Source organism: Chrysemys picta, chromosome 7 (genome assembly GCF_011386835.1).
Source record: "Chrysemys picta bellii isolate R12L10 chromosome 7, ASM1138683v2, whole genome shotgun sequence".
Classification (NCBI taxonomy): Eukaryota; Metazoa; Chordata; order Testudines; family Emydidae; genus Chrysemys; species Chrysemys picta.
In genome coordinates this window covers 95141913-95168399 of record NC_088797.1, presented here as the reverse complement: position 1 = coordinate 95168399, position 26487 = coordinate 95141913, and the positions used below count along the sequence as shown (strand labels likewise).

Below are 26487 nucleotides of genomic sequence, written 5' to 3'. Positions count from 1 at the left end.
GACTCTTCTCCATTGCCTTCCTGCCCAAGAAGACAGACAGTTGAAAGTACCTGAAGAAACAAAAGAACTGAGCTGAGGGAAAGGCAAAGGCTGAGTCCAGGCTAAGACTAGTCTGTAAAGAGAAGTAACTGGAACTCTAAGCTACAAAAACTTTGCAACTTGCCTAAAAACATTTAGGGTGAGAAATTATGTTTTGTAACCCGTTTCTTGAGTGTATTAAGCCTAGTTTGCCTGTTTTGTTTTATTTGCTCAGTAATCTGCTTTGTTATGTTTGTTATCACTTATAATCACTTAAAATCTACCTTTTATAATTAATAAACTTGTTTTTCTTTGTTATAAAACCCAGTTTGTGAAATTTATATTTTTAAAATGTTGTAAGAGAAAGAACCACCTCAATATTAAAACCAACATCTTTTCACCCTCTTCCTCACAGTTGGGGGGAGGGGGGTGCAAGAAGTTGTGCATATATTTCTTCACATTGAGGGAGGGGGAAAATTTATGAGCTTATGTTGCATAGCTGTCTCTACAGCACAAGACAATATTTTTTGAGTGTACTTTCTAGCGGTGAGCTGCACTAGAGTGCTGAGCGATTTTCTAACTAAATCTTCCCATTAGAGAGCTGCTCAAAGACTGCGTGCAATTCTACAGCTGGTGCGTCCCTACCTGTGTGTGTGCTGCTAGAGGCTGAAGAGCCTGATTCAGCAAATCAGGGAGAGGAAGCCCAGGCTAGTGGAGCGGGCAAGCTCAGTGAAACCCCACTACATCAGGTAGCATGCTGGACTGGGGGTCCATACGTAAACAACCTCAAGCCAACCAACCAAGAAACTGATTGTTGCATAAAAGAAAAAAACTGAAGTTCCACAAGATGCTTTAGGACTGTGTTAAGTGTTACTTTAGCAAGTTTTAGATATGGTGCTGAACTGTCCTCGGTCATCAGTTTAGGATGATTGCACCTGTTCTGATTTTTCATTTTAGCTGTCTGAGCAAGTGGCAGAGTACTAAGTACTTTCTCTGCATCATGGATAGCATCTTCAGCAACTTGGACACAACATTCTATCGTTTTCTTTTCAGACACAGAATTAATAAGGTATCGTGTACTTAGTTCTTTTTGTGTTATGCTTCTAGCCATTATTGTACTCCTGGGAGAATTCTGCACTACTGCGCGTGCATAATTAATGAGCCATGCATACTTTTAATGTTTTGTGCAGGAAAAAAAAAAATCTTTCTGCTGAAATGGCAGTGCAGACACAGGGCCACGGGGAGGGGGGGGGGAGGTATAGGGCTACATGGTAATGGGGAAGGAGGTGCAGAGCTACATAGGGACAAGGGAGTGGCTGGGTGAGGGCACAGAGACACATCGGGATGGGATACAAAGCCACATAGGGATGGGTAGGGGTGTGAGAGTGGGGGTGCAAGGACATATGGGGTTACAGGAACACACGGAGACAGGGGCAGATATGCCTAACTGAATGGGAGAGGCTAGGGGTCTGCATGGAGACGTTCCCTAAAAATCCCTCCCCGACCCGGAAAAAAAAAAAAAAAAAATACACACAAACAAACAAAACAAACAAACAAACAACCCATGTTCCATACTTTTCCCACCCATACCCAACAACCCATCAAGTTCACACCCAGACTCCTTCCCAGCAATTTACTTCCCTCTCCTTCAGCTCCTCCATTAACCCTGACTCCCCCAAGACTTTGACCTGCTTCTGAGGTGTGTGGGAAATACGGTTCTGTATTCTAGTTTAAATGGAATTACTACTCATGTGTTCTGTATTAATATGCCTAGTAAGGGATCTATTTGTCAAAAAAAAAAAATTTCCTGAATCTTTTTTGTTGTCTGTATTGTTACAGACATACTTGCTGACAGGTATTTTGAAATAAAGGACCAAAAATAATTGAAACTGGTGCGATTATATGGTGTTATTTAAAAAAAAAAAAAAGCAGAATTTTCAAATATCATGCGCAGAATTTAATTTTTTTGGCATAGAATTCCCCCAGGAGTAATTATATTCCTCATTTTCGTTCTTCCTTTAAAATTTTCATTTATTGCTTCCCTTTGCAGCAGTCAGCAATAGACCTGCAAGCTCAAATATGTTTGCTTTGGCATATTTGGGGTGAAATGCTCTAAATTTCTCTTGATGTGCCACACTGCAGGTGATAGCATAAAACAAAACGAAAAGATTACAACTTCCCAACTTTCTGGCAATTCTTGATTGCTCTTGCCATTTTGGGAGCAAAGAGAATCAGATACTGCTTCTCAGAGCTATGTTGAATGCTGGTGAAAAGCCCAGAATTGGGATGGAAAAAATCAGACACTACATCAACATTTCAATGACAAATTGTGGCAATGAGAAAATCTCTACCAAGTTTCAGTAAAGGGCATATTGATCTTTAATCCAAAGTAATCTCTTTCTGTATTTTGTTCAGAGGATTTGTATCCTTTTGGCTAACAACTATTTGTTTCAATGTTTTATTTTGAAGAATTCTATTTGCATTGTTTGTGGCTACGTAATCATGTGTTTCCAATCACATTCAATTTTAGAGCTGGTGAATTAGTAGTTCACACACTGATATTTAGTAATCATTAAATATTAATAATTGGTTTCCAGTATATAATCAACAGCTTTCATATTTACTAGTTAGAATGAGGAAGTAGTGAATTCACACCAAGAACTGAGAAGATAAGCTAACTAGATTTATCATTAATATATGCCCTACATACATTCCAGAAGCTTCTAGAATTTAGCAAATCAATTCCCCCTAACAGTTTATAAACTCCCCATCTTCAGCATTCAGTGTGTTGATTCCACCCACTAGCCAGTCACTCCACTCATTACTATTTTTCCTCTAGAACTTTAGACAGTTTTGTTTCCCAATGGCAGGCATGTACTCAAGCTTTTTTTTTTTTTGGGGGGGGGGGGGGGCAGGGGAAGAAGAGAAGTGGGGGAGGGGCGTTAATTTTTTTCCATTCAGGCTAAAAGTAGACAAGACAAAAATCCCCTCAAATAGAGATTGTGGTCAAGTAATTACTTCAATGACAAGTTGAAAAAACTAAACATGATAAAAATTTTTTAAAGCCACTAGATTTTCTGGAATAAAAAAAAAGTTTCATAAACTGGATTCATACTCTGAGAATTCTACTATACTTATATTGCAAGGCACTAGTTCTCTTGTGAGATTATTCCTCATTGAAAGGTAACTGAAATTACTGTATTTTATAGGTAATTAGAATGTATGCTGTGCATGCTCTTAAAAATGTGAAATCAATAAAAGTCGTATTAAAAAATTCATCCTACAGTTAGAAGACATTTTAACTTGAATAAGGCTGCATCTTTTCAAATTAAGTAATAACTGAACTGTTCTATAATTTTTAAATAATTGTTTTCTTAAAACTAATAGTTTGGTGGTTTGGTTGAGCTTAAAATAATGTAATAAAAATAAAGGTAATATCCAATTTGATCAACTAGAAAGATCACAGTATGAGCAGATGGTAACTAGTTTGTATTAAAGTGTAAATATTAAAACTTAAGCAGGTTAAGATATCCAGTCCACTTAATTCATTGGAAAATATGTTAAATCCTAAGTCTCCATTAGTTTAGAATCACTCTTATTTTACCCCACTCACCTTTAGTTTTCTGTGTCAGCTCTTCTTTGATTTTAGTTAGCTCAACAGTAACTTTTCCCAGTTTTTGTTCAAGCCAAGCAATAGCTTCTTGTGGGTCTTCTAGGGATAGAATATACCTGTGAGCTTCTTCTGCCTGCTTCTTAATATCAGTGACATCATCTTGCAGAAAATTAATAATGCCCTCGAGATCAATACAGTTCTCAAGAGCTACATTATTGCCTCCTTCCTAGAAAGGAAGTGAAAAGTGCTTTATGGTTATTTAGCAATGGCCTAAAATTGCTAAATCAGCTTGTAACTGCTATAATAGAACCCTAGGTTCTCTTGGCAAGTCTTAGTATAGCTATCCTTCCTATGGACAGTTGGATAAACTCATGAAGTTGTTCATGAAAGGAAAGATAAAACCTCGGAATTCCCAGATTTTAATCCCGACTGATGCCATCTTGCACTTTGGGGATAATATCTGCCTTCCTCTTTTTTTTTACAGCACTTAAAAGCAAGGGTAAAATTTTCTGTTATACTGATATAAATCCAAGTAACAGGAGAATTTTGCCCATAAACCACAAAGAAGTATTGTATCTTGAGTTGGGAGAATGTGAAATATAACACACCAAGTGAACAGTCTGTCAATTTCTGAATTGTTATTAACTAGTGTCTGGAAATCTTAATATATTTTTGTAAAAAGGTAAAAATAGAAGAGTTAAAGATACAGCTTTTTTAAAATTAAGGTGAAAAACAAGGGGAAGTAGAGGTTAGAATAATAGGATGACAAAAAACTTCAATATCCTGTCTTGTGCCAAAAAACAAGCACCGGGGCCTAATTATACCTTAGACACATATGCTACTCCCATTGCTTGAAATGTGCACACAAATCTTTTTTGAAAAGATTTTTAGGTTCTTATAAACATTCAGTGTGAGTAGCCTAAAGTCACCTGAAATAGGTATGTGACTGAAGTTAAACAAAGTTAAATTCATATTAGATTCTACTATAAGCTATAAACGCATCCAACTTTTTAGCACACAAAGCCCAAATTTTAGAACCTGAACTACTTACTTTTCATCTTATAGTGCACATCTCTAAATTTTCATCCCTTGAAAAATCCCCAAAATAGATCTTGAGAGTTCTTTAATGACAAGCTAAAAGGTACCGACCTCTAATATAAGAAATAAGGTCTACCCTACTTGGAACAAGAATTCTTGAAGTCACCACTACATCCATTCCTTGGCAACTGGAGTCAGTTTACATTAATACCCAACCATGAGAAGTGCTCATCCCTTAACAGTAGGTTAGGTACAAGTACAAAGCCAGATTCTTCAACAATGGGGGGGGGGGGGGGAATTACCAGCATTCCAGCTCTTTCATTACAATGGGAATCTTTTATCTCCTGTTCTTCATCCAGGTTTTTGGCACATTCATTTACCAAATCCTTGTAGATTTCCAAGCGTTGTTCAGAAGCTTCTTCTAGCAACTCTCGTTCATGAGAAAGGCATTGCCTGTATTTAAAGAGTTCTAATGCTAGAAATTACTTTAATTATTATAATAAACAAAGAATGTTAATGAGTCTGATACTACACTGACTGTCAGAACCTGGGTAGTCTCCCATGCTTGTTCATTTTGTGAACTAGGTTAATTTTACGTTACAGCTGCTCTTTCTAACAAACATCACAAGTGTATATTAGCCTTGCATTCAGAAACAGTTTGGTAACTAAAAATTATGAAAAATATTTATACAGATCAAGGATTTCACAAGGTTTTCTGAATTGTGCATCTTACTAGAGGTAAACTGTACATTAAATTTGTGTATATTTTTCATCAGCCATTCAAGCAGCTTTTGAGCCTCACATACCAAAATTACTTATAGCATGGTAGTGCACTCTGAATGCCCTCCTCTTGCATGGAACATATCTGCATTTGATACAGGGATTGGAATTTACAGATGTCTAAAGTCTATCCCAAATCATGTCCAAGTTTCATTACTTAGTTCCAGACGTCTACAATTGACACATTTTATTGTTCTGGAAAGCATTTATATTGGACCATCAACTAGAGTACATTTGCAAGAGGTTTTCTTCTTGTAATTTTAGCAGACAGTGCAACAGGCAGCTATATAGCTAGAATGTTACATCTAAAGCCACTGAAAACATTCATCATCTTCCCAATTAGAGGACATTCATTTTTTGCCTAGATAGCGTGAGAGATCTTAGGACTTCAGAATTGTCATTTGTCTTTCATTGTTCTCACCTTTCAGTGATTTAAATCAGTCAATACAGAACACTGGGTTTTTTATTTTTGTTTCATATAAAGTTTAGATACAATACATGTTGCTTTCACAGCAAGTGGTTAATGTCAACTTGGGTATGGGATTTGACCTAGCTTTGGCAGGTAAAAGGACTTCAAAGTAAGAAAGCGGAGGGGAAAGATCAGAGCAGTCAAAAAGAATTTGTAATTCTTTCCTTTTACAAAGAATCTTAACCAATGTAATTTTTAAGGGAGGTGTGGGGAGGAGAACTCAATTTTATTTGAGCAAATCCAGTTTGACATGTTTTCTGAGAATGGGTTTAAGCTAAAACAAAGAGTCACTTATATTGGACACTGGAATAAGAGTGTCCGCACAGGGTGGAGGTGCGGGAAGGGGCAGCTATGTTAAACTTCCCCAACACTAAGTATTTTGCTTTTATTTTATTATTTCATTTTACCTGCAACTGTAAAAGTTACAAATATTTACAACCTACAGGCTAAGATTAAAAGACTGAGTTAACACAACAGTGTTAACTATGTACAACTAAAAGACTATAAAGAAACCTAAGCAACTGATAACTTACCTGAAATCTGTTTCCCGTTGAGCAAAATACTGAGTAAATTCTTGTGTGACTTCTTCACGAATTTTTAATTCCAGGAGTAACTTATCTTTTCTCTCATTGATCAACTTGCTTTTCAAGTCTTCTATTATATTTAGTAGTCTCTACAATGATCACAAATACTCTTTTAATGCTTTTATAAAGGAAAGTTTTCAGAAAGATTATTTCTTAATCACTGCTCCAAGAATAAAAGGTTCTTCAAAGATGAGAATATTTGTTCAGATTTCTTTTTGAAATGTGAGCAACTATTGTGTCCAATTCTGCTACCCATTATCGGAAAAACAGGAGGATTGATAGATAGATTAAATGTTGGTAAATTGCTGTATCAGTGCTAACCATCAATATTGTATACGTATGTACACAGAACAAGCATGTTCAAGAATCCAAAGAACATTATAATGTATTATATCAACTGTTAGAAAATTTTTCTAAGAAAGATTGGAATGATTTATCTGTTCAAAACAAGATTACAATCTAGAGTTTTAAACAGTATATTTTTAAAATAGACATTGTTTCTCAAGGAGCATTAGTTGGAGAATATATCACAGCACAATACAACCCAAAGCAAGAGTGGTTTCCAAATCTAGTATTGTCCCAGATTAAACTGATGAGCATGCTGAAGCATAGAAGAAAGTTTGCTTCCAGAGATCTTGCATGCATAGAATATAGGCATAAAGGATTTTTTATATTACTGAAGTCCACAGCTTGCCCATGCTGTAAATACAGTACACTGAGAAGAGGTCCATTTACACAGACTTTCAGTAATGGGTGCAACCAAACTAAATCATGCCCAAATCTGAACTTAAAAAGCCATTTTTACACAGTTTTCCGCAACAGGCAGCATGCTTCAGTCCCCCACAAATATATTAGATACAATACATGTTGCCACCTACCCATCAAAAGTTATATTGTAATGACTGAAAGCATTCCAGGTACATACCAGATACTCTTCTTTTCCAATAATTACTTTATTTTCCTCCTCCTCCTCCGGCATCTCTTTTGCCATATCATTCTCCTCCTCCTCCTCCTCCTCCTCATTTGGCATTTCTTTTGCCATATCATGCTCCTCATGTGTCTCATTGTTATCCACAGTTAAATCATCATAGTCATCTTCTATCACGTCTTCCAGGCTCCTGTCCCAAAGTACAGTGGCTCTTTTTCTTACTACTTGCATTTTAGTGTCAGCATTATTTATGAGAGACACTTCTCTTGCAGACTTCTGGACAAATGGCTGCTCTTGGGGAGCATTAGAAGTGTCTAGAACACAAATCTGTTGAGGGAAAGAGGTTGTCAATTATTTGTTAGACACTGGTTTAGAGAATACTAAGCACTTATGGAGGTAGCCTGCAGCCATGGCTATCAGTTAGCATGCAACTGGGGGCTGTACTTCACTCTGTTGGCAAGGCCCACTTGCAGTTACCACACCTGAAATTTTCTGCCATACTACAAAACAGGAGTACTTTTGAAGTGCAGAGAAGAGCAGGAATCATGCAGAAACTGCACTGTTTTGAGACCCAGGATTCTCCTAGAATGAAGCACTGGAGACTGGATAGAGGACAAAACTACTTCAGGAGTGGGGTTGCTAATTCCTTTGACATAGAAGAACTGCTGCTATGTTATTTTGTCCAGAACAGTGGGAGACTGTCTCAGGAGCCAAAGGCAGCTTGTCCCTTTTGCAGAGTCAGACTGCAGTTAGTGCTGGAGAGTAAGTATGTAACTCCCCCCAGAGATTGGAGGAATTAGAGGGGGAGAAAAAAAACCTGATGTACTTCTCACCACATGCCTGCTGAGAACAAATAGCTTATAATCAATAAGAACAGGGTGAGATGTTTGCGTTACAAATATGAATGTTTAAAATTTCTGTATCAGGTCAGAGATAGGACGAGCCATGTGTGTGAAGTTTGGAATTTCTAGGGATTATGGTTCTCTAGCTGACAGAGCCCAAGAAAGCATTATAATCACAACAGCTTTTTGTAAAGATTCATTTTTTTAAATGTTTCCTTCCCAAAACTATGAAGTATTTCAACCAGGAAAGATTACAGAACATTTAATTTGATCATGAGAAGACAAATTTAGAGACAAAATTAAAAAAACCCACTGAAGTAGGATATGGGACGGATTTTAGAGACTTGCAAGTCTAAACTGTACAGATATGGAACTACTAAATTATCTCCATAATGTAACTTTGAAGATTTTAAAAATAAAGCTACAAAGTTATAGTGCACTTACTTTTTGGGCAATTGCTGAGAACTTTAGCACATTGAGGGTTTCGTCATATGCACCAGCACACTGGCTGATGTTTACTATCATATATACCTTCCCTTTTCCACTGAAAAAGCCTTGAAGGAAGTGAGTTAGTTTACTTTCCCGAAATGGTATGTGCAGCTGCAGCCTAAAAATAATACCAAAGTTAAATACATTCCAGTTCAGTAGGGGAAAAAAAAGCCTCAATCATAACATTTCAATCTGCAATTCCTGGATTCTTTAACAGTATAAAAACAGACCACATCAGGTCTTAGAAATGTAAGCATTAAAAATGTGTTAGAATGATAGTAAGCTATCACACTTTTAAAGATTCTACTTCATACAGGTATTTTTAGTACCTCTCTCATTACTGTAAAATTAGAGAAGGATACTTTGTTTGCTGCATGTACTGGACAGCACTTTGTATTTAGCCAGTTTCACTGCTTCTCCTGTGTAGTCTGGTTGTGTGGATCTCCCACACAGTAATGAGGATGAGCGTGCGGAGGGAAAAAAAAAAAAGAGTTGTAGAATCACAAGAGTGCAGGATGCTCAGGAGCAGGTGTATCATCTGAAGCTTTTTTTTTTTGGTCATTTAAAAAAATGGCTAGATTTCTAATTGATGGTGTCTCCCTAGTGCAGAGCTAACATGAGGCCTATGCACCACTTACTCCCTAGTTTGAGGGCGTATGAGGAACTTAAGTGGTACATGGGCTTTATGCTAGCCCTTTAGATAAAGGGTAATGGATTGAGGTAAAACCATTGCGATGTGGTATGGTGTACAGAGAGATCTATTAATTATAGCCACAGTTGTCCAAGGGCAGCTGCTCTCTGCACTGTCCTAAGGTTGAAGATTCCTTTCTATATTTAGAATTTGACCTACTGCTAGATGCAGTCCTCCCCCCAATCCACCTTCTCTGCTGAGAACGTCTGGTGCTTCACTAGCCTGGCCTGTACCTTAATGCTGGTCCTAACTTCCAATATCCAAGCACCAGCAGACAAGTGTACAGCTCGGGAAGAGTGCAGGGGTTTCCTGCCACAAAGCTTGGTTTACAAATAAAATCAGTCAGTAGTCATGGAAGACTAAGCAAGTTTATTCAAATTCCTACATATTTTGAATAATCAGAATGAACAGCAAAATGTCTGAAAAGTGTATTAACTGGTACATTTTCAAAAACTAATCCTTAGTGTGTTTAATCAGACTTCCCAGAAATCTTGCACATTTGGGCTGAAGAGTGGGAAATTTATCAAACTGCTTTTTCTACCATAACTACAGTTAACATTTGTGCTACATGTAGAAAGATAGATAATTTGTGGCTTTATAGAACAGCTAAAGGTAACAGTTATAGTAGCACCTACTTTGACTGTTGACTGTTCTTGAGTGCATTGATGCATTTGCCTAGAATCAGTAAAGAGGTGTTAATATTTCCACTCTCTTTCAATCTATCACCTTCATTGCGCGTCTTGGTACATCTCTCTGAGCCAGCAAGATCACAGAGCGCCAATCTGAAAATACAGATTAATAGTTATTTTGCTTTTCAGGTGTTTTGAAGTCAGCAAAATTAGTGTTAGCTTTGAAATAAACACAATCACTTACTCACTGACTCGTGTTACATTAGGTGCTTCGGAATCTTCAATCTTTAACATTTTAACAGTGAATATGCTGTGACTAAAAAGATATAGATACAATTTTTAAAAAACTGGACTAATTTCAATGCTACTTAAATTCAAAATATTTTAGTCTCTAATGCCTGTGTGGGGAGAATTTCATGATTGAAGATATACTGTAACATGAAAAATTACCTTAACACCCTGAATGTGTGTTTAGGAGAACATACACTTGAGACCTAAATGCAGTCTTTTTTTAATTGTTCAAACAGGCAAAGGAGCAGACTATCCCCACACCCAACATTCTATTTATTATTAGAAGCCCGAGGACTTTTCAAACCCCAAATGAGACTGGAATATAAAGGCAAACAAACTTAACAGATAAATGCCTTACCTTCAAGGAAGGCATTTCAGCAAAAGGTGTTTAATTCTTACATAGGTCAATCTTATTGCAAGATTTGAGCGAAAATTGCAGTTTTTGTTCACTATTAAAGTAGGTCAAATCCAGAAGCTAGAAGTCTGGACTCTCCCATCAACACAAGCTCCACAGAGATTTTAAAAATTGGCCCGCGTGGTTTTTGTGTTCTACTATCCTATATTAAACAATATCAATAACAGTTCTCTCACCTTCTGCTGGAGTAAGTATTCAGTTTTGTGCAAGCAATACTCTGGTGCTTCAACCCGAGCTTCAGAAGTTTAAAAGCTTCCTTGGAATCAGAAACCTGAATCCACTGCAGATCTTGAAAGGAAATACCAAGACTTAAATAATGTATGGCCCATTAAATATGAATACATATATTTTGATTAGCACTAGAATAATACTTTCATTTAGACTGCGTTTCTGCTTTAGCGGGCCCTCTTGTGAAAATGGCAATCACACTTGACAACTCTTTGCGATCAATGGAATCAATCTAACTGAAAAAAAGTCATTGATCAGTATTTTGAGTCTACAAAATAATGAAACCCATATTGATAAATGCAACAGTCTTTGTATCTGAAATCACCACAAGAGAACTTCAAGCAATATTAAGATGGTAACTTCTGTTAACTAAAAACATGGAAAAAATACAATAAAATTAGCCAGCAATAGCTCTCAAAGTAATGCTGGACTGTGACAAAAATCAAAAGTTAGATCAAATTTTGTTTTTTGTTTAGTTTATGCAGCCTTGTATTCTTGAGATTATGTAGTCCTCAGTGTAATGGTATGTACTAAGACATGGCTGTAAGACTTTCTGATCCTGGAGAAAATGCATGTTTAGAATCTCTGTAGATAGGAAGTAGCTAAGTGGCATACACACTAGTTTAGCTAACTTTTTAGGGTAGGTCTACACTGCAATTAAGACACCTGCAGCTTGCACAGGTCAGCTGACTTGGGCTTGGAGGGCTTGGGCTAAGAAGCTGTTTAACTGCAGTGTAGACGTTTGGGCAGACCCTCCTACCTTGCAGGGACTTAGAGCCCAGGTTCCAGCCCGAGCCCAAACATCTACACTGCAGTTAAACAGCCCCTTAGCCTGAGTCAGTTGACATGTACTACCCATGGGTTTTTAATTGCAGAATAGACATACTGTTAGGGGCTGAATCTACACTTTGCAAAGGGGGTGAAAAAAAGCTCACACCACCACCATGCCCAACACCCACAAATAAAACCTTATTGGGCCTTCTAAACTGGACCTGGTTAGGTCTATTTGCCTGTATGAGGTCACAAAACTTACACTGGGGTGGAAGCAGGCAAGTCAGCCCTTATAGAATTTCCATTAATAATTCAGCCTAGTTGTGACCAGTGTAGCCTGAGAGATTTGAAGACATAGCTCCCTTCTTGAGGGAAGCCTATCATAATTGTGAGGCTGAGCTTTCACCAGATAGAGAGATATTACATGGCAAGAGACTCTTCCTATACTTATAAAAAAGCAGAACGGTCTCTGGAATTTTTGTTAAAAACAAAAGACACTACGTAAAACCAAACAGCTTTCTTCAGTTTTGTTTCCAACATTCATGGCATCAGGAAAAAACATGACTTGGGGAAAAGAATTTTCTACAGAGAAAATTAGGGAATGGGATACAGGACTCTACGAAGTGCACTCTGGAAATTAGGGGAACATTGTGAAAGACCTCCTAATAAAGTGCATGCATATATGTACACATCCCCAAATTTAAAGTGCTAGGGTGAGTGAAAACTTGGAACCATTAATCCATTCTGAAAATGGCACTCACGCTTGATACACAAGGTAAAGACATTCCTTATTCTACTACAAAGTTAGTTCACATTCTTCAATGCTGGCACCAGGATGAATACACCTGAAATTCAAACAAGTTATCATAACCAGCATAATAAGTGGTATTTGAGTTACCTTTTACATAAGAGCAGCCTTTGATGTCTTGAGCAAGACGTAGCACCCTTCTTTTCTTGTCATTTGACACTGGGAGTAGTAAGTCATAAATGCACTCATTGTAAATCTCACAAAAGGAAACCCAAACAGAAAATTTCACGTAGCTTGCCATGCTCATGGTAGGTTGTTCAGGTTCTTTTATGGGTTCTTCCAAGTCTGCCAAAACATTTATTCAGTTACACAAATGCCCTGCTCAAATGAGGCCTTTAAAGCAATATGATAATTAGCTTAACTCAAGTTATCATATCTCAGCACAGAATTGACAAATTAGATATTACAAAATATGAACTTTGATTCAGATCAGACTACTTTACAACAGTAAGAAGCTATTGTGATCAATAATCAAATGACATTTTTTGGTCAACTGGGAATCTCTACCTACCTACATTACATTTATCATGAGAATCACTGAAGCTCACCTGCTCTTATTCAGCGGCAATAATTGGTTTAAAACCAAGTTTTAAACCAGCTTTATTATATACTTGAACTCTCTCAAAGACTAACATCTTTAGAACAAACTTGTCAATTTAACGCTACTTTTAAATCTTCCCTTTAAAAAAAAAAAAAAAAAAAGATTATTTGACATACCTATGGGGCTTATTTTGGATTTCCCCCCTAATAGTTATAATTAAATAAACTTATTCTAAGTGCTCAGAAGAGTTGCTAGGATGATAGCACTAGAAATACCATCATCAGCAGGACAAGTTCCCCCTACCACAGTAACATCCTACTCTGCAGTCTGCCTTAATTCAGACCTAGATGAGTACTGCAGTCTTCATACCAACTTTATCTTTGGCCTCTCTGCCAAGTCTAACAATGGGAGCGGTTTGTGTCATGAGACCCATCCACAAGAAATTATATACAAACCGATTTGTTTCACACAGCCCAACTGCTGTCAAATGACCAACACTTTCAACTACTAGAAACCTGGACTCGAACTGAGTCACTAATCTAGAGAATGGCCCTCAACCTCTTAAATAAAAGAAAAGGGGGTGGGGGGATTAAATGGTTTTAATATAGAACATACCTTCAGATGATTCTGAAGTTTTGCTGTGGTTGTTTATGCTGTTTTGAGAGTCCACCTATAAAACAAGGACAAAAGGAGGAACAAAGTTTGATTTTAAAATGCATCGTCCTTATGTCATGGTCAATATCATATTAGGTATTTAAAATCGATCAATTTTATAACATAGTACTACTGCTTCACTAAAGGCCAATCAATTGTAGCAACGATACGCCAACATAAGTTTACTGGCCACATGAAAAGTTTCCAGTGGCTGTTAATGTCACAAGACTAGAGAACAGCATCTCCAAATTTCTAATGGGCTGCATGAGAAACTAACAAGCTTAGAACAGCAACAAAACTAGAATGGTCACTTAAAGAGCTTAGCTAAATGATTGTATCACCACATATGCTGTTAAGAGACCAGGCTAAAGTCCGTTTCAAGCTGAAATAAAAAATTTAAGATTCCGAAGACTATGGGGTACCATTTTTTGCTAAACTTATACTTGTAAATCAAAGGAAGAGGAATTCCTACTGCTAATACTTTTAAGTTTATGTATACTTTCAATATCCAGCTTTGTAAAGGTAACACATAGTATGGCTGCAAATAGCAGAAATTGAATTCATCTACCAAGAACTAAAAATGCAAGTACAGTGTACCTTCAAAAGAAAACAACATGGATTAAAAGTGAGGTTCTTTATATGCCCATGATAAGCTGAGATCCCATCAACTGATTCATGCAACAGCCACAAAATCCAAGTGGTTAGATCACTAAAACATCAAAGAGGATCTTTAACTTTATACAGACAGGCGAAATCCTGGCCCCACAGACATAAATGGCAGTTTTTCCACTGACTTCAGTGGGGCCACAATTTCAACCACTGAGCATGGGTTACAAGCCATCTCTCCCCAGTCTATTCTACTTTCTCCCCTTCACCAACCTGTGTCTGATACTTTCCTCTACCCTATTAACTGCTCTCCCACCCAGATTCAAAAACATAAGCAAAAACATACATGTACTTTTCTGACGTCTTTAAAATTTGTTAGGTGCTTATATTTCAGTCAGCACCTATTTCTTTAAAATTCAATTACAGGCTTCTATGCATTATAAATTTACCTGGTACCTTGAGAGTACCCCTTGTCTCATTAACAGCGCTGAAGCAGTAGATTGTTTAAATTATGTAGATTTTTCACTTACTCTATAGATGGTGTATTGTATAAACTGTCTTAGTTTATTAGAAATCTAGACTTAAATACTGTCTCCAAATTGTAATGGCTACACTCCAGAGAACTTTTATTAATAGATGAAATTTTATGTCTACCTCTACTCTGCTATTACACAGGAACTTTACAATATATCGGATATTGCTGCTCATTTCACAAAGGCTCAGTAATCATACATGGGTGGGGAAAAAAAAGTTGTTTAATTAAACCTGGGAAGTTAAATCCACTGCCAGAGCCAAACTGTTTGCTATCCATAGACAGACACCATACTGGCCAACCCAGAAGCCTAGTGGAGGAAACCCCTTCCCACCCCCTACATTTGCATCAAGTTTCCTTGATTGCTAGTCCTCAGAAGATACCATCCAAGGGATTCAGGGAGGAATAGTTTCAAAGAGAAAACGCTTGCTTGACAGTCTCAAATATCATGACTGAGGAAGTTCAGTTTTAGGTCCTGTTAAAAATCTAATCCAGTCTCATAAGGGAAAGGCACACTGAAAGGAGGGGGGTCGGGGGGGAATGAGGGGGAAAAAAAGCTGGGGGGGGGGAGGGAGTGTGGCGAGGGAGCGTGGCGAGGGAGCGGGAATGCTGCATCTGTGGATTCAGGAATTAAACTGCAACTTACGGCACATAGTTCAGTTAGCCATTCCTGATTTTACTTTTGTGGCTTTGGAAAGATATCTGGCTAAGTTTTACTTATTGCTGTCAGCAGGAGAAAAACTCTGCACCTAAATGGTACTGCTTGTTGGTTTGCCAAAGCTGGTCATAGCAGAAGATGCAAGGTTAGATTTGCCCTGCCTGCGCTAAACCAAATTCTTGTGGATCTTTTTGCCTCCTGTCTGTCTAAGGCCTGGTCTACACTAACCCCCCAAATCAAACTAAGGTACGCAACTTCAGCTACGTGAATAACATAGCTGAAGTCGACATACTTTAGTTAGAACTTACCGCGGTCCAGATGCGGCAGGCAGGCTCCCCCGTCGACTCCGCGTACTCCTCGCGGCGAGCAGGATTACCGGAGTCAACGGGGAGCACTTCTGGGTTCGATTTATCGCGTCCGGACAAGACGCGATAAATCGAACCCAGAAGTTCGATTGCCAGCCACCGAACCAGTGCGTAAGTATAGACAAGCCCTAAGATAAGAAGAATTATGGAGGGAACAGGAACCTTTCATTCACATCTTTATAGCCCTGCAAATCTGCGGATATGAGCAGAACACATTTGTGGATCAGATGCGGATACAAATTTTGTATCTGTGCAGGCTCTACACATCTTGGAACACACTTATGGAAGCTGGATCATTGTTTGATTCTCTTTTTTCCCCGTATCTGGTTTGGCCAGGGTATCTGTCAGGATCAAGGTGATCCAACGCTGAGACTGTAAATCCTTTGGTCCCAGTATGTGATAACTGTAGCCATAATGGTCAATGCAGTGTTGTTGAGGCTCCAGTCGGCCTGCCACTACGTAAATTGCCAACTACTCTCCATCAAAGAGCTGTCCAGAACAGGGTAGCAGCCTTATACTATTAGAATCATGTAACCAAAACAAGCTTCTGAAAATCCATATGTTGGAACTTTCTTTTAATTTAAGATTCTTGCCTGTAATCTCCTAATCAATGATTTAGTTTAAACATCTTTGATTATTTTCTGTGCTCTCTTTACACAAGTTTGTAATCACGTTTAAGAGATTTTACTACCATCTTTCCTCCCTTTGGAAAACTTTGCTTTTAACGCAGGTTAAATATCACTCAATAAATGTGCTCCACCTCACCAAAAGTACCACCACTAGAATATCCAGAGACAGCCTGGCATTTATTTGGGTTAATTTTCAACCTGCCTTTATAAAGAAAGGGCAACCCTCTCTGGGTAGTCCCAACTTCCCACCTCCTGTTCATTTTTATTTGTGATGTTCCATGCACTTTAGAATTTTGTTTCTATATCACGATAGATGCCACTTACATTTCAAGTCACTCAGCTATTTGATGTTTATGTTAACAGAAGACTAGGCCACTTTGGAACGTCAGCATTCCAGATAAATTTTTTTTTTTTTTTTTTTTTAAACCACAACCCAAGAATCCAGTGCTGCGTCACTATACTCCAGGGCAGAACAACAGCAAAGATAGGAATAATTAGATGAAGCTCCATCAGAAAACCCATTTAAATCCACTCCTTATACTTTACCCCAGTTTACCTAAATCCCATCTTCCTGTTCCAAGTCTTCCTTTTCCTTTCTACAAGTTTCCATATCCATTCAAACAAACATTTAGCCGCATCCATATTTGACTGCTGCCTCACCTTATTTTCATGAAAAGATCAACCTTACAAACTCAGTAAGTCAGTATTTTTTTTTAAAGTGTGTATACACATATGCTCTATGTGCACGCGCGCTATACAAAAAATTCTGCCATACCTCTTTCATTAGACGAAGTATTGAATTTTTAACAGCAATTTCTTCTCTCACTTGTTCTTTAGTCAGCCTTATATAATCTCTACATCGTAGGGGTTTGAAATCCATATCTGGATACAGTTTGCCACGAATGCTTTTAAACAACATATCCATCGTTCTTGGCAGAATACCAATGTCAGCTTCTGTCCCTGTAATCAAAATACAAAAGCTATATCAAGGCCCTGTATGCTCTTGGAAAGCAAGACATTGGTGAAGAAGTTAGAATTCATCTTTCTTGTCAGGCAGTAAAAAGGAAGTAGGGGTCATTCCCCCCCCTCATATGCCATCATAGTTACAAGGCAAGCTGCACCTTAAATACCTTTGTAGTCCCTCAAGTGCACCCCTCAGGCACAGGCTTCACTTCTCTCAAGGGTAGAAGCCCACAGTTCAATCTTGGTTGGACTGACTGACTGGGTTGCTGCCCCCCTTGTTTCCAACTGTGTTAACCCAACAGGTCCAATTGTATTTGGCACCTGCAAGCAACTTCTGTCCAGTAGACTCTGACCAGTGACTGATTAAAACAACTCAAACAGCTTCATGTATGTTTATCCAACCAAAGAGAAATGGGTTAAGACAACAAAAGCTATTACACATCTGGCCTTACCTACACTTTATCCTTTCCCTGCAAGTTTATGAAGGTTACACTTAACCCAGATTCTCTCCCTCCTACCTGCAATCCCATCCTTCGCCTCAGGTGGAGGCAGACTGCCCTCCTGCATTCTCTGCCTGTGTCTCTCACTAGCAGCATCTAAGGCCTGGTCTACACTAACCCCCCAAATCGAACTAAGGTACACAACTTCAGCTACGTGAATAACGTAGCTGAAGTAGACGTACCTTAGTTCGAACTTACCGTGGTCCAGATGCGGCAGGCAGGCTCCCCCGTCGACTCCGCATACTCCTCGTGGTGAGCAGGATTACCTGAGTCGACGGGGAGCACTTCTGGGTTCGATTTATTGCGTCCAGACAAGATGCGATAAATCGAACCCAGACGTTAGATTGCCAGCTGCCGAACCAGCGCGTAAGTACAGACAAGCCCTAAGTTCCAACAGCTGAATTAACTGTTTATGGTCCTTTTGATCTCTAGACTCTGGCACTGATAATACAACTGTGCGACTTTTTGTTGGTGCCTGAAAAGAACCTCTTCCCACTTGGTTGCCCACCCATTATTCCCTAGAAATTGTTTACCCTGAGAGATCTTCTAACTATTGTTTTGTTTCTTGCTTGCTCTTCCTAACCATGCCTTTTAATTCACTGTTTAGTCAGACAGAATCAAGCAGGTAAACCAAATTATATATCAATACAGATTTCCCTTGTTCTCCACATATGCCCTTTGGAATGAGCATTCAATGATTAGAGGGAATGCTCATGTAAGCCAATTAGCAGATGTAGACCAAAAGTGGGAAATTATATTGATAATACTTGATGGGGGAAAATAAGACCATGGCATTAACTATCAAACTCAGAAGGACAGCTCAGATCACAGTACCTTTTATTTTCTTACTTGACCAAGGAGGCTTACCCACTACAACCTCTCTCCAAATACACTTGGTAAGTGTAACATGTAAAAGATGGAGTGTCCTGCCTCCAAACACGAAGATACATAACTTAAACAAGTGATCTTATTTATCTCTCTGGTGGCAATTTGCCTAAGTCTCAAAACCGTAACACTGTGTCACAGTGTTATTAACAAGGAGTCTTTGCTCAGGAGAGTCTGACTAGAGCAGAATGCAAGAATACACGTGTGCGGGCAAAGCAATCTGGAAGACATTTTACTCCACTTACCTGCACTATGGTTTTTGCACCCTTTCTTTTCCACGAGCACCTTGCATTCATGACTAGTGACTAAAAGGCACTTTGTAGTGTTAGAATTCTTTTAACCAACTGATGGGATCTCCAGGGTGCAGCCTGGGACTGTGGGATCGCTTAACTCTCTCCAGCCTGGGCTGTCTCTCACAGTGCCTTACTAGTGACCAGCAGCAAGCCCTTCCAGGCGCTGTGGTCACTCAGCGCAACAGCATGTGGAGCCCCACACACCCAGCTAGATTGCATGAATGCTCCCAAGCCACTCTGGAGTCACACAGAGAAAGGCACTAAAGCCAAATCCCCCCAGCTCCCAGCACTGTACTTCAGGAATATACTGTCTTGTACTGCTCAAGATGGGCAGTGCAGATTTAAAAAAAACCACACCTCCACAAAGGGTGTGGCTGGTGCACTGTCTATACTGCCACTTTACAGCACTGAAACTTGCTGTGCTGGGGGGGGGGGGGAGGGCTTTTTCACACCCCTGAGCGAGAAAGTTGCAGTGCTGCAAATTGCCAGTATAAACAAGTCCTTAGTTGTTTGCAGCATAGGTAGGGGCAGGAGAAGGGCCCAATAGGTGTCTACTGTGTTTTTTGTGCTTGGAAAAATACAAGTCCAGGCATGTTGTGGGGAGGGGAGGGCACTGCTGAGTCTCCAGGCAAGGTTGACCAACTCCCCTGGTGTGGCCTCATACAGGTGAGTCATTGACTTGTAGCTCCCTTGCTGGACAATTGTTGTTGATAAGTTGTTTGAAACCCCCACCTGGGTATTGGTTAGTTTCCTTGCTGTTGCCTCTGAGGAGCTAATATCTGGCTGATTCCCCAACTTACAGCATGTTTTAGTGACAACCATACAACACAATTCTCATAACTTCATATGCATTAATAATATACATATATGGATAGAGAAATTACCTTCAGCAGATCATAACCTTGCCCCGGATGCATATAAAGCAGGCCTTGTAAGGTAAGATTACGATTATATAAAAATGAGGAATATGGGGGTTACAAGACGCTCCCCCAAGGTATAGGATATCACACTGTCCATTTTAAATACACTTTTAAAAAAAAAAAAAAAAACCATACAGTGCAGCATTACCCTAGCAACTGTGTCTCTAATGCTGGCAGCCAAACTAAATATAAAGAAGTAGTGGTGATACCAAGGGGGCTACTGCTCATTGCGATATTGTAAGCAAGTTGTTACCTATAGGGATATCATTAACTTGAAATCTAGCCAGTTTAAAAGAATTTCAATGTCATACCTGCCCCCATTCTCCACCCCACCTCCAGTATTGTGTTTTTACAGTTTTTTTTTTTTTTTTTTGTTAAAGATACAATTGTCCCCCTGTTGCTGTTGGAAAGACCCTCACAAACACCAGAAGAAGCTGGCTAACTCCATTGAGAGAAGCCATTACGTGGACTATACAGAAAGTACTATCAAACGCATTAAGTATACAGTTCAAAATGAAAAAGGCTTTACTTCCTAGTATTACAAGTAACAGAAGAATCGGAGAAAACTAAAGTAAAAAAAAAAGTGATTTAAATAAATTAAATTTGGTGTACTTTTCATATTGTCTGCCAGTCATACACTTTACTGCTTTGAATTGAGATCTTTGCTATATTTCGCAGCTTTTTGGAAACACCACAATACATAAGATAACACTTTACAGAAGTTAACACTGCTAAACTTTTTGCAACTTTCAGGTAATCCATTTGAGATCAGAAATCCTGAAATCAATTGTTACATGTTTGAGCAAGAGCAATTCCTGAGATTAATGACCATCTGGAAGAGTTGCCAGTGCTCATTAACCATAACCTATCATCTGTTCTTCAGGAAGTAATCAGTAAAAAGGTTATTACTGCTAATAAAGCAATTGGTTAATTGTTTCAATAAAAAATCAATTTCACACAGCACAAGATGATCAATCAGAATAGTGCTGTCATTCTACCTGGTATTTCTGGATAATTAACACCTAATACAGCAGCCACAGTTTTTGTTAATTATGATCTAGGATTGAATTCACACAAGACTAGGTATGCCCTATTTTCCTTCCTTTTACAGGAAAATTTCTGGAACTAAAGGAAGGATGACATCTGCTGGTCTGCAATGATTATGATTGTTAACAGTACAAAAATATTGCACCATTGGAGCAGCATTTAAATCAAGTGGAAAGCCTCAATTTAAATAATCAATTGTAATCAGCTTTTCCATTTGTACTTCAGTTATTTTCTAAAAAAAAAAGTGCACTCTTATTGGTTATTATAACCATTAAAACATGTTGATTCACAAGTAAATTGTGTCTTTACATGAGATTTGGTACATCTTTTTGCTACGTAGGCTGGTAAACTATATACACATTTAAGTAATTATAAAGCCTAATATTTTCAAATTCTTATTAATTGTATATTTTAGTATGTTAGAAAATAGTGAATGATATATTGCTTATTTACCTAATAATTAATGTTTTAATCATGTGTGTCAAGCCACATTAGGATGGCAAATAGAATTAAGTAATCAAACAAAACAACATATACATTTTTATTAAACAAAACCTGAAATGTTTTACATACAAACTTCTCTTATCAAGACATGTTCTACATTTATGACTAAATGATGTATTGAAGATTTAATCAGTAGAGGGATTAACTGTAGTCAGTGAATTAAACTAAACTAGAGAGTGTCAGGTCAGCCTGGGAAATTTTTCAAATATGCCTAAGTGAAAGTGACTGGAGCTAAAGTTCCTACTTGTCTAGGTCTCTTGAAAATGACCCATCTAAGTTACTTAGGCTATCTTTCAAATTTTTAAAAACTAATACAGCTCATCCCCTCCCTTCTTGTTTTCATTCATGGACTGGAAGAACAAGACACGTTTTCCTGCTTTTTCAGCTCCCCATCAATAACTCAACTTTGAATAAATTAGTCCAAATAATGAACATATTCCCTGTGCCTCCAGAAGAGGCTACTGTTTTCAAAAGCTGGATTAGCAATTAAACTCTGGTTCCAGGGGCTTAGCTGGGACTTCCTTTCAATTCTGTGGTGTGGCTTTGCAAGCATGTACTGCTTGAAGGTTCACCTCCAGTCCTGAAATTTGTTATGGTTGGCATGACCGATGCATGATTATTAGATACCCATGTCATAGCAGCAGCATCTTCTTCAGCAGTTAGGCTTCTACCCTAGTATATTGGGTTGAGACTATTAGCAAGAAAATGAGGTAGAGCAAGTGCTTGATACATCTGCTTCTTTACTGCCTGCAATTTCCTTTCTTCAGTGTCTCCTTTAGTTCCTTCCAAATTTCAACTGCATCAGTGATACAGCAGTCGTCTTTCTGCAGTTTGCCCAAAGCTAAGGAAATATACTGAAATCTATCTTCCTCAATTCTCTTTAGTCTGATGTTGACTATGAGAGTTTCATCAATTTGTGAAGAAAATCGTGACAAAATAGTAGTCAGAATAAGCCAGTTCTTAATATGCAGCTCAAAACAGTCAGCCACTGAATTCCATCATACATCTTGGGGAAAAAATTAGTTTGGATTCTCCTTCTCTGGTCAGAGAAGCTGAAGCAAAGTGATTGTTATGGAAGTATTGTGCAGTTTCAACAACATTTTCCTTTTTTCCTGAGTAGTACTGAAGTCTTTGGCAAAGAAAACCACCTCATCAAATAAGCACTGCACTCATGTAATACATTTCAGGTTCCCTTCATTGTCTCTTCCTAGATTTTTTTCCTCATCTTTGTTACATTTGCAGCATTATCTGCAACCAAGCTACACACTAGATTTTCAGTTTTTGTTATAGCTTTTACTGCTACTTCTTTTAAGTATTCTGCTGTATGGGCATTTCCTGATGTATTAATCATTTCTGTAATATGGACAACCCCATCTTGTTGTCACACAATCACATATTACTGGATCATTGTATACATTGCTATACCCGTCAAGACTCGGATTAGCTAAAATTCCATCAATGTTTTCTGCACACTGTTCAGATTTCCTTCTCATACTGTATCCAGCAACCTTTTAGAGATGTCTGGTTTTCTGGGTGGAGTGTAGCCTGGTCATAGTGATTGAACCATGTCAATGAAATAGTTGTCCTGAACAAGATGAAAGGGAGAATTTGTTGTATACATGAACTAAGCAATCTTTTCATCTATGGAATCTTGCTGTCTTTATTATATACTCATCCATGGTTTTACTTGATGAAGAAAGCTTTTTTTATTTATTTTTAAAGAAAAAAAAAAAATAAATACAGGTAGTTACTGTCTCGTGTATTTTTAGTTGCAGCACTGCTGGTGGTACCAGTAGATGACTCTGAAATTGTAGTCATTACAGATAATGGATGTTCATAACCCCTTATGAATAAACTGGACCCTGAAACAAAATGATAAAGAAAAAAGTTACTCTCACTCACTGAGTACTACTCAATGCACTGCTTTATTAAGATTGTAAGTGAAAGATTCCTCCTCAAAGCTGTTTGTATCACAATTTATTTTAAACCCAATTTTATAGCAAAAATAATAAATAAGGATTATCTAAATCTATTTAAAACCTTATCTGTAGTAACATGCCAAACTGCTTGAAAATTTTATTTTAAATGCTAAAAATTCATAAATGCCTAATAAAACTTCACTTTTAAACAGGAAATCTTTACTTCGGATGTTTGATTATATTGAGCAATTAAAAAAATCGTTTCAGGAGTCCAGCAGTAACAGTTTACTTTTTTTTTTTTAATTGATAAAAAACACCCATTATATTTTGAACACAAACATTTTGACATTCATAAGTAATCCACCTAAACTTACATTTTCATACATTTGTGCTTATCATTTACTAGCACAGTAAGACATGGTAAACAGTTCATAAGAATGGTGCAAAAATATGTTTACTAACCAATTGATCCAGATTGTTCAGATAGGTCTACATCATCCTCTTCAAAGTCATTGCCTTCTTTCATAGAAGCATTTTCATAATGTTGTTTCATTATGATAATCAGGCTCTGCATCTCTTTGCTGCACTATTTACATTTGGCACAAGTTCCTTTTTTAATCCAACAGTACAGGAATTTCTTGAGAATAATCCGAAAACGGTCTTTTTTAACGAACTGCAGCCATGGCAGTTTTTCCTCCTCCAGTTCCTGGGTGCTGAAATCCACACTATAGGCTGCACTCTGAAGAATCTTGTCCCTTCTTCCCACAATATCCTGCTTTGACGTTAGTGTTGCTCCTTTCTGGTTGCACACACTGCTCATTCTCCCTTGTTACATTACTCCCTGCACCACCCCATCCCCAGGAAAAAAAACACCCCCCCACCCCAATCCATGACTTCAGCTGATATAACCCATTTTTGCACTGCAGCATTTTATTTCTTTAGAAACAGAGGCAGGCATTTGAAAAATTAATGGATTTCTGTTTGTTTGTATCTGTCTGAGAGCACATGAAAAGAGACAGAGCAAGGACATTTCTTGAAGTACCCAGAACCATGGGCTGGTAGTTACTGGCAGAACAACGTTTTTCATGAGCTGGAGAGTAAGTTTCCATGTTGGGCTGAAATCATAAATAAATATTCATATTCAAGTGAGTCAGAGCTCAGGTAAGGAGATCTTCCTATAAAATAGGAGTACCACCCAGGTGGGCTCAGTGGATGATCCTTATGAGATAGATGATGGTGTCTCTTGGAGTCAGAAGCCTGGTCCCAATGCTTGTGATGACTTTGCCAGTTTCTTGCACCCCGTAGCCCTGGGACCCCACAGGATCAAGCCATTAATACATAGGCTGACATACTGCAGGGGTGCTGGAACAATTTGTATAGTGCGGGTGCTGAACCAAACTGCAAACCATGTATACGACGGAAATTACTTCAAGCCAGGGTGCAGCAGCACCTCCAAACAACCCTAGTTCCAGCACCTATGCCGTATTGCACCAGATTTATAAAAATTCACCTCAAAAGTTAGAATCGAAGGGAGGGGTGGGAGAGGCAAGAGGGAGAAAAGAGAGAAAGTCTTTGTTTATATCTATAAAAGCAGTCTTTAATTCAAAATTTTGATAGTCTCATGGATTCAGCATATTTATTTTTTTATTTAAAATGCATTAAGAGATTAATACAAAATATGTAAAGGCCCAAATTATAAATTCAGATTTTTAAAGAAGCTTTTTCTTTCTAAAAAGAAACCTATAATTGAAGTAACAAAATAAAAAAAATCCAATCTAATTTTTTTTTTTAAATCTACCTTTATCCATTCTGTGTTGGAGGATATTATTGCCAATTATAACCTTAGCAGCTTGTGACAATTTGAATTTTATACACACACCCAAAGCAGGTGTGCAAACAAATTTCAGAAAAAGTCTGTTTTCTGCCCATTATGATCAATTTCAACTACTCTCTATTTGAAGTCAACGTTCACTTTCAGCAGATAGTTGCTACTTGACCTTAGGAGGAGGTACACCACTCACAGTTTAACTTGTGTATAGTCTGTTTATATTTTGAATTATATACACACACGTGCTTCTCCATTACAAAGAGGTGTTTTTGTTGGTATTACCAGTTTTTAGTTGTTTTATTGTACGTTCAGGGAGAGTTGTAAAGTCCAAATAAATGTGTAATGGAGGTAAGCTTATATACAGGCCAAATAAATAAAATAAATAAATAACTTCAGGCACTTGAATAATATTTGCCTAATTCAGAAGCCTGCACACACAGATTTTTGTAATTTCATGGTTTAAGAAAATGTTAATAGTACCTTGGAATGTGTAGGTTTTTCCAGCATTTGTCACACCGTAAGTGAAAATAAGACGATTATGTCCCTCCAAGAAGTCTTGTACTGGTTGTTTCACAGTCCCATCAAAGAACTCTTCTTGAGTTGTTTCAGGCCCAAATACCTAAGCATTAGCAAGAGGCAATTTATGACCTTCAGTTGTTTTAAAAGGACCATTTGGGGGGGGTGGGGAAGAAAAAGCAGTTTACATCTAGGCACTTTTCATCAGTTAAATGTATATAGAAATGTTCCCAGTTTTAAAAGAATTAAAACTACAAAATAAAAAAAAACTTGTTTAGGGCAAGATTCAACAAGTTTCCACATTGCAAAATGAAGTTTGTCTCAAGTATTATCTGCTTACTTGTGAAAAAGTGAATTTCTGCACCATCTGCCCTACATTTTTTTCACTCAGCCGACAGATCATGGAATTCTTAGGGCCTTTCAATATAATGCTAGTTGAGTCTTGAATAGAAACACAGTCCTGTAAAAGGAAAAAAAATGGATTTTTAAGCTCAGGAGAAAAATTGTACATTTGCATCTTAGCTAAAAAAAGT

The 26487-nt window shown here is 37.9% G+C and overlaps 1 protein-coding gene across 3 annotated transcripts in view; it reads right to left on the bottom strand.

The window, feature by feature from the left end:
• KIF20B (kinesin family member 20B) overlaps positions 1-26487 on the bottom strand; it is an 89126-nt gene that overhangs the window by 53078 nt on the left and 9561 nt on the right. For all 3 annotated transcript variants that reach the window (XM_008170578.3, XM_065553519.1, XM_024107287.3), the window contains exons 4-16: positions 26295-26414; positions 25919-26057; positions 17355-17539; positions 13751-13805; positions 12685-12879; positions 10964-11075; positions 10326-10397; positions 10088-10234; positions 8717-8879; positions 7428-7757; positions 6452-6591; positions 4972-5122; positions 3632-3857 (exon numbers count right to left, since the gene is read on the bottom strand). In XM_008170578.3, coding sequence (XP_008168800.2) covers positions 3632-3857; positions 4972-5122; positions 6452-6591; positions 7428-7757; positions 8717-8879; positions 10088-10234; positions 10326-10397; positions 10964-11075; positions 12685-12879; positions 13751-13805; positions 17355-17539; positions 25919-26057; positions 26295-26414 — 2035 coding nt within the window. The remainder of the gene's footprint in view (positions 1-3631; positions 3858-4971; positions 5123-6451; positions 6592-7427; positions 7758-8716; positions 8880-10087; positions 10235-10325; positions 10398-10963; positions 11076-12684; positions 12880-13750; positions 13806-17354; positions 17540-25918; positions 26058-26294; positions 26415-26487) is intronic.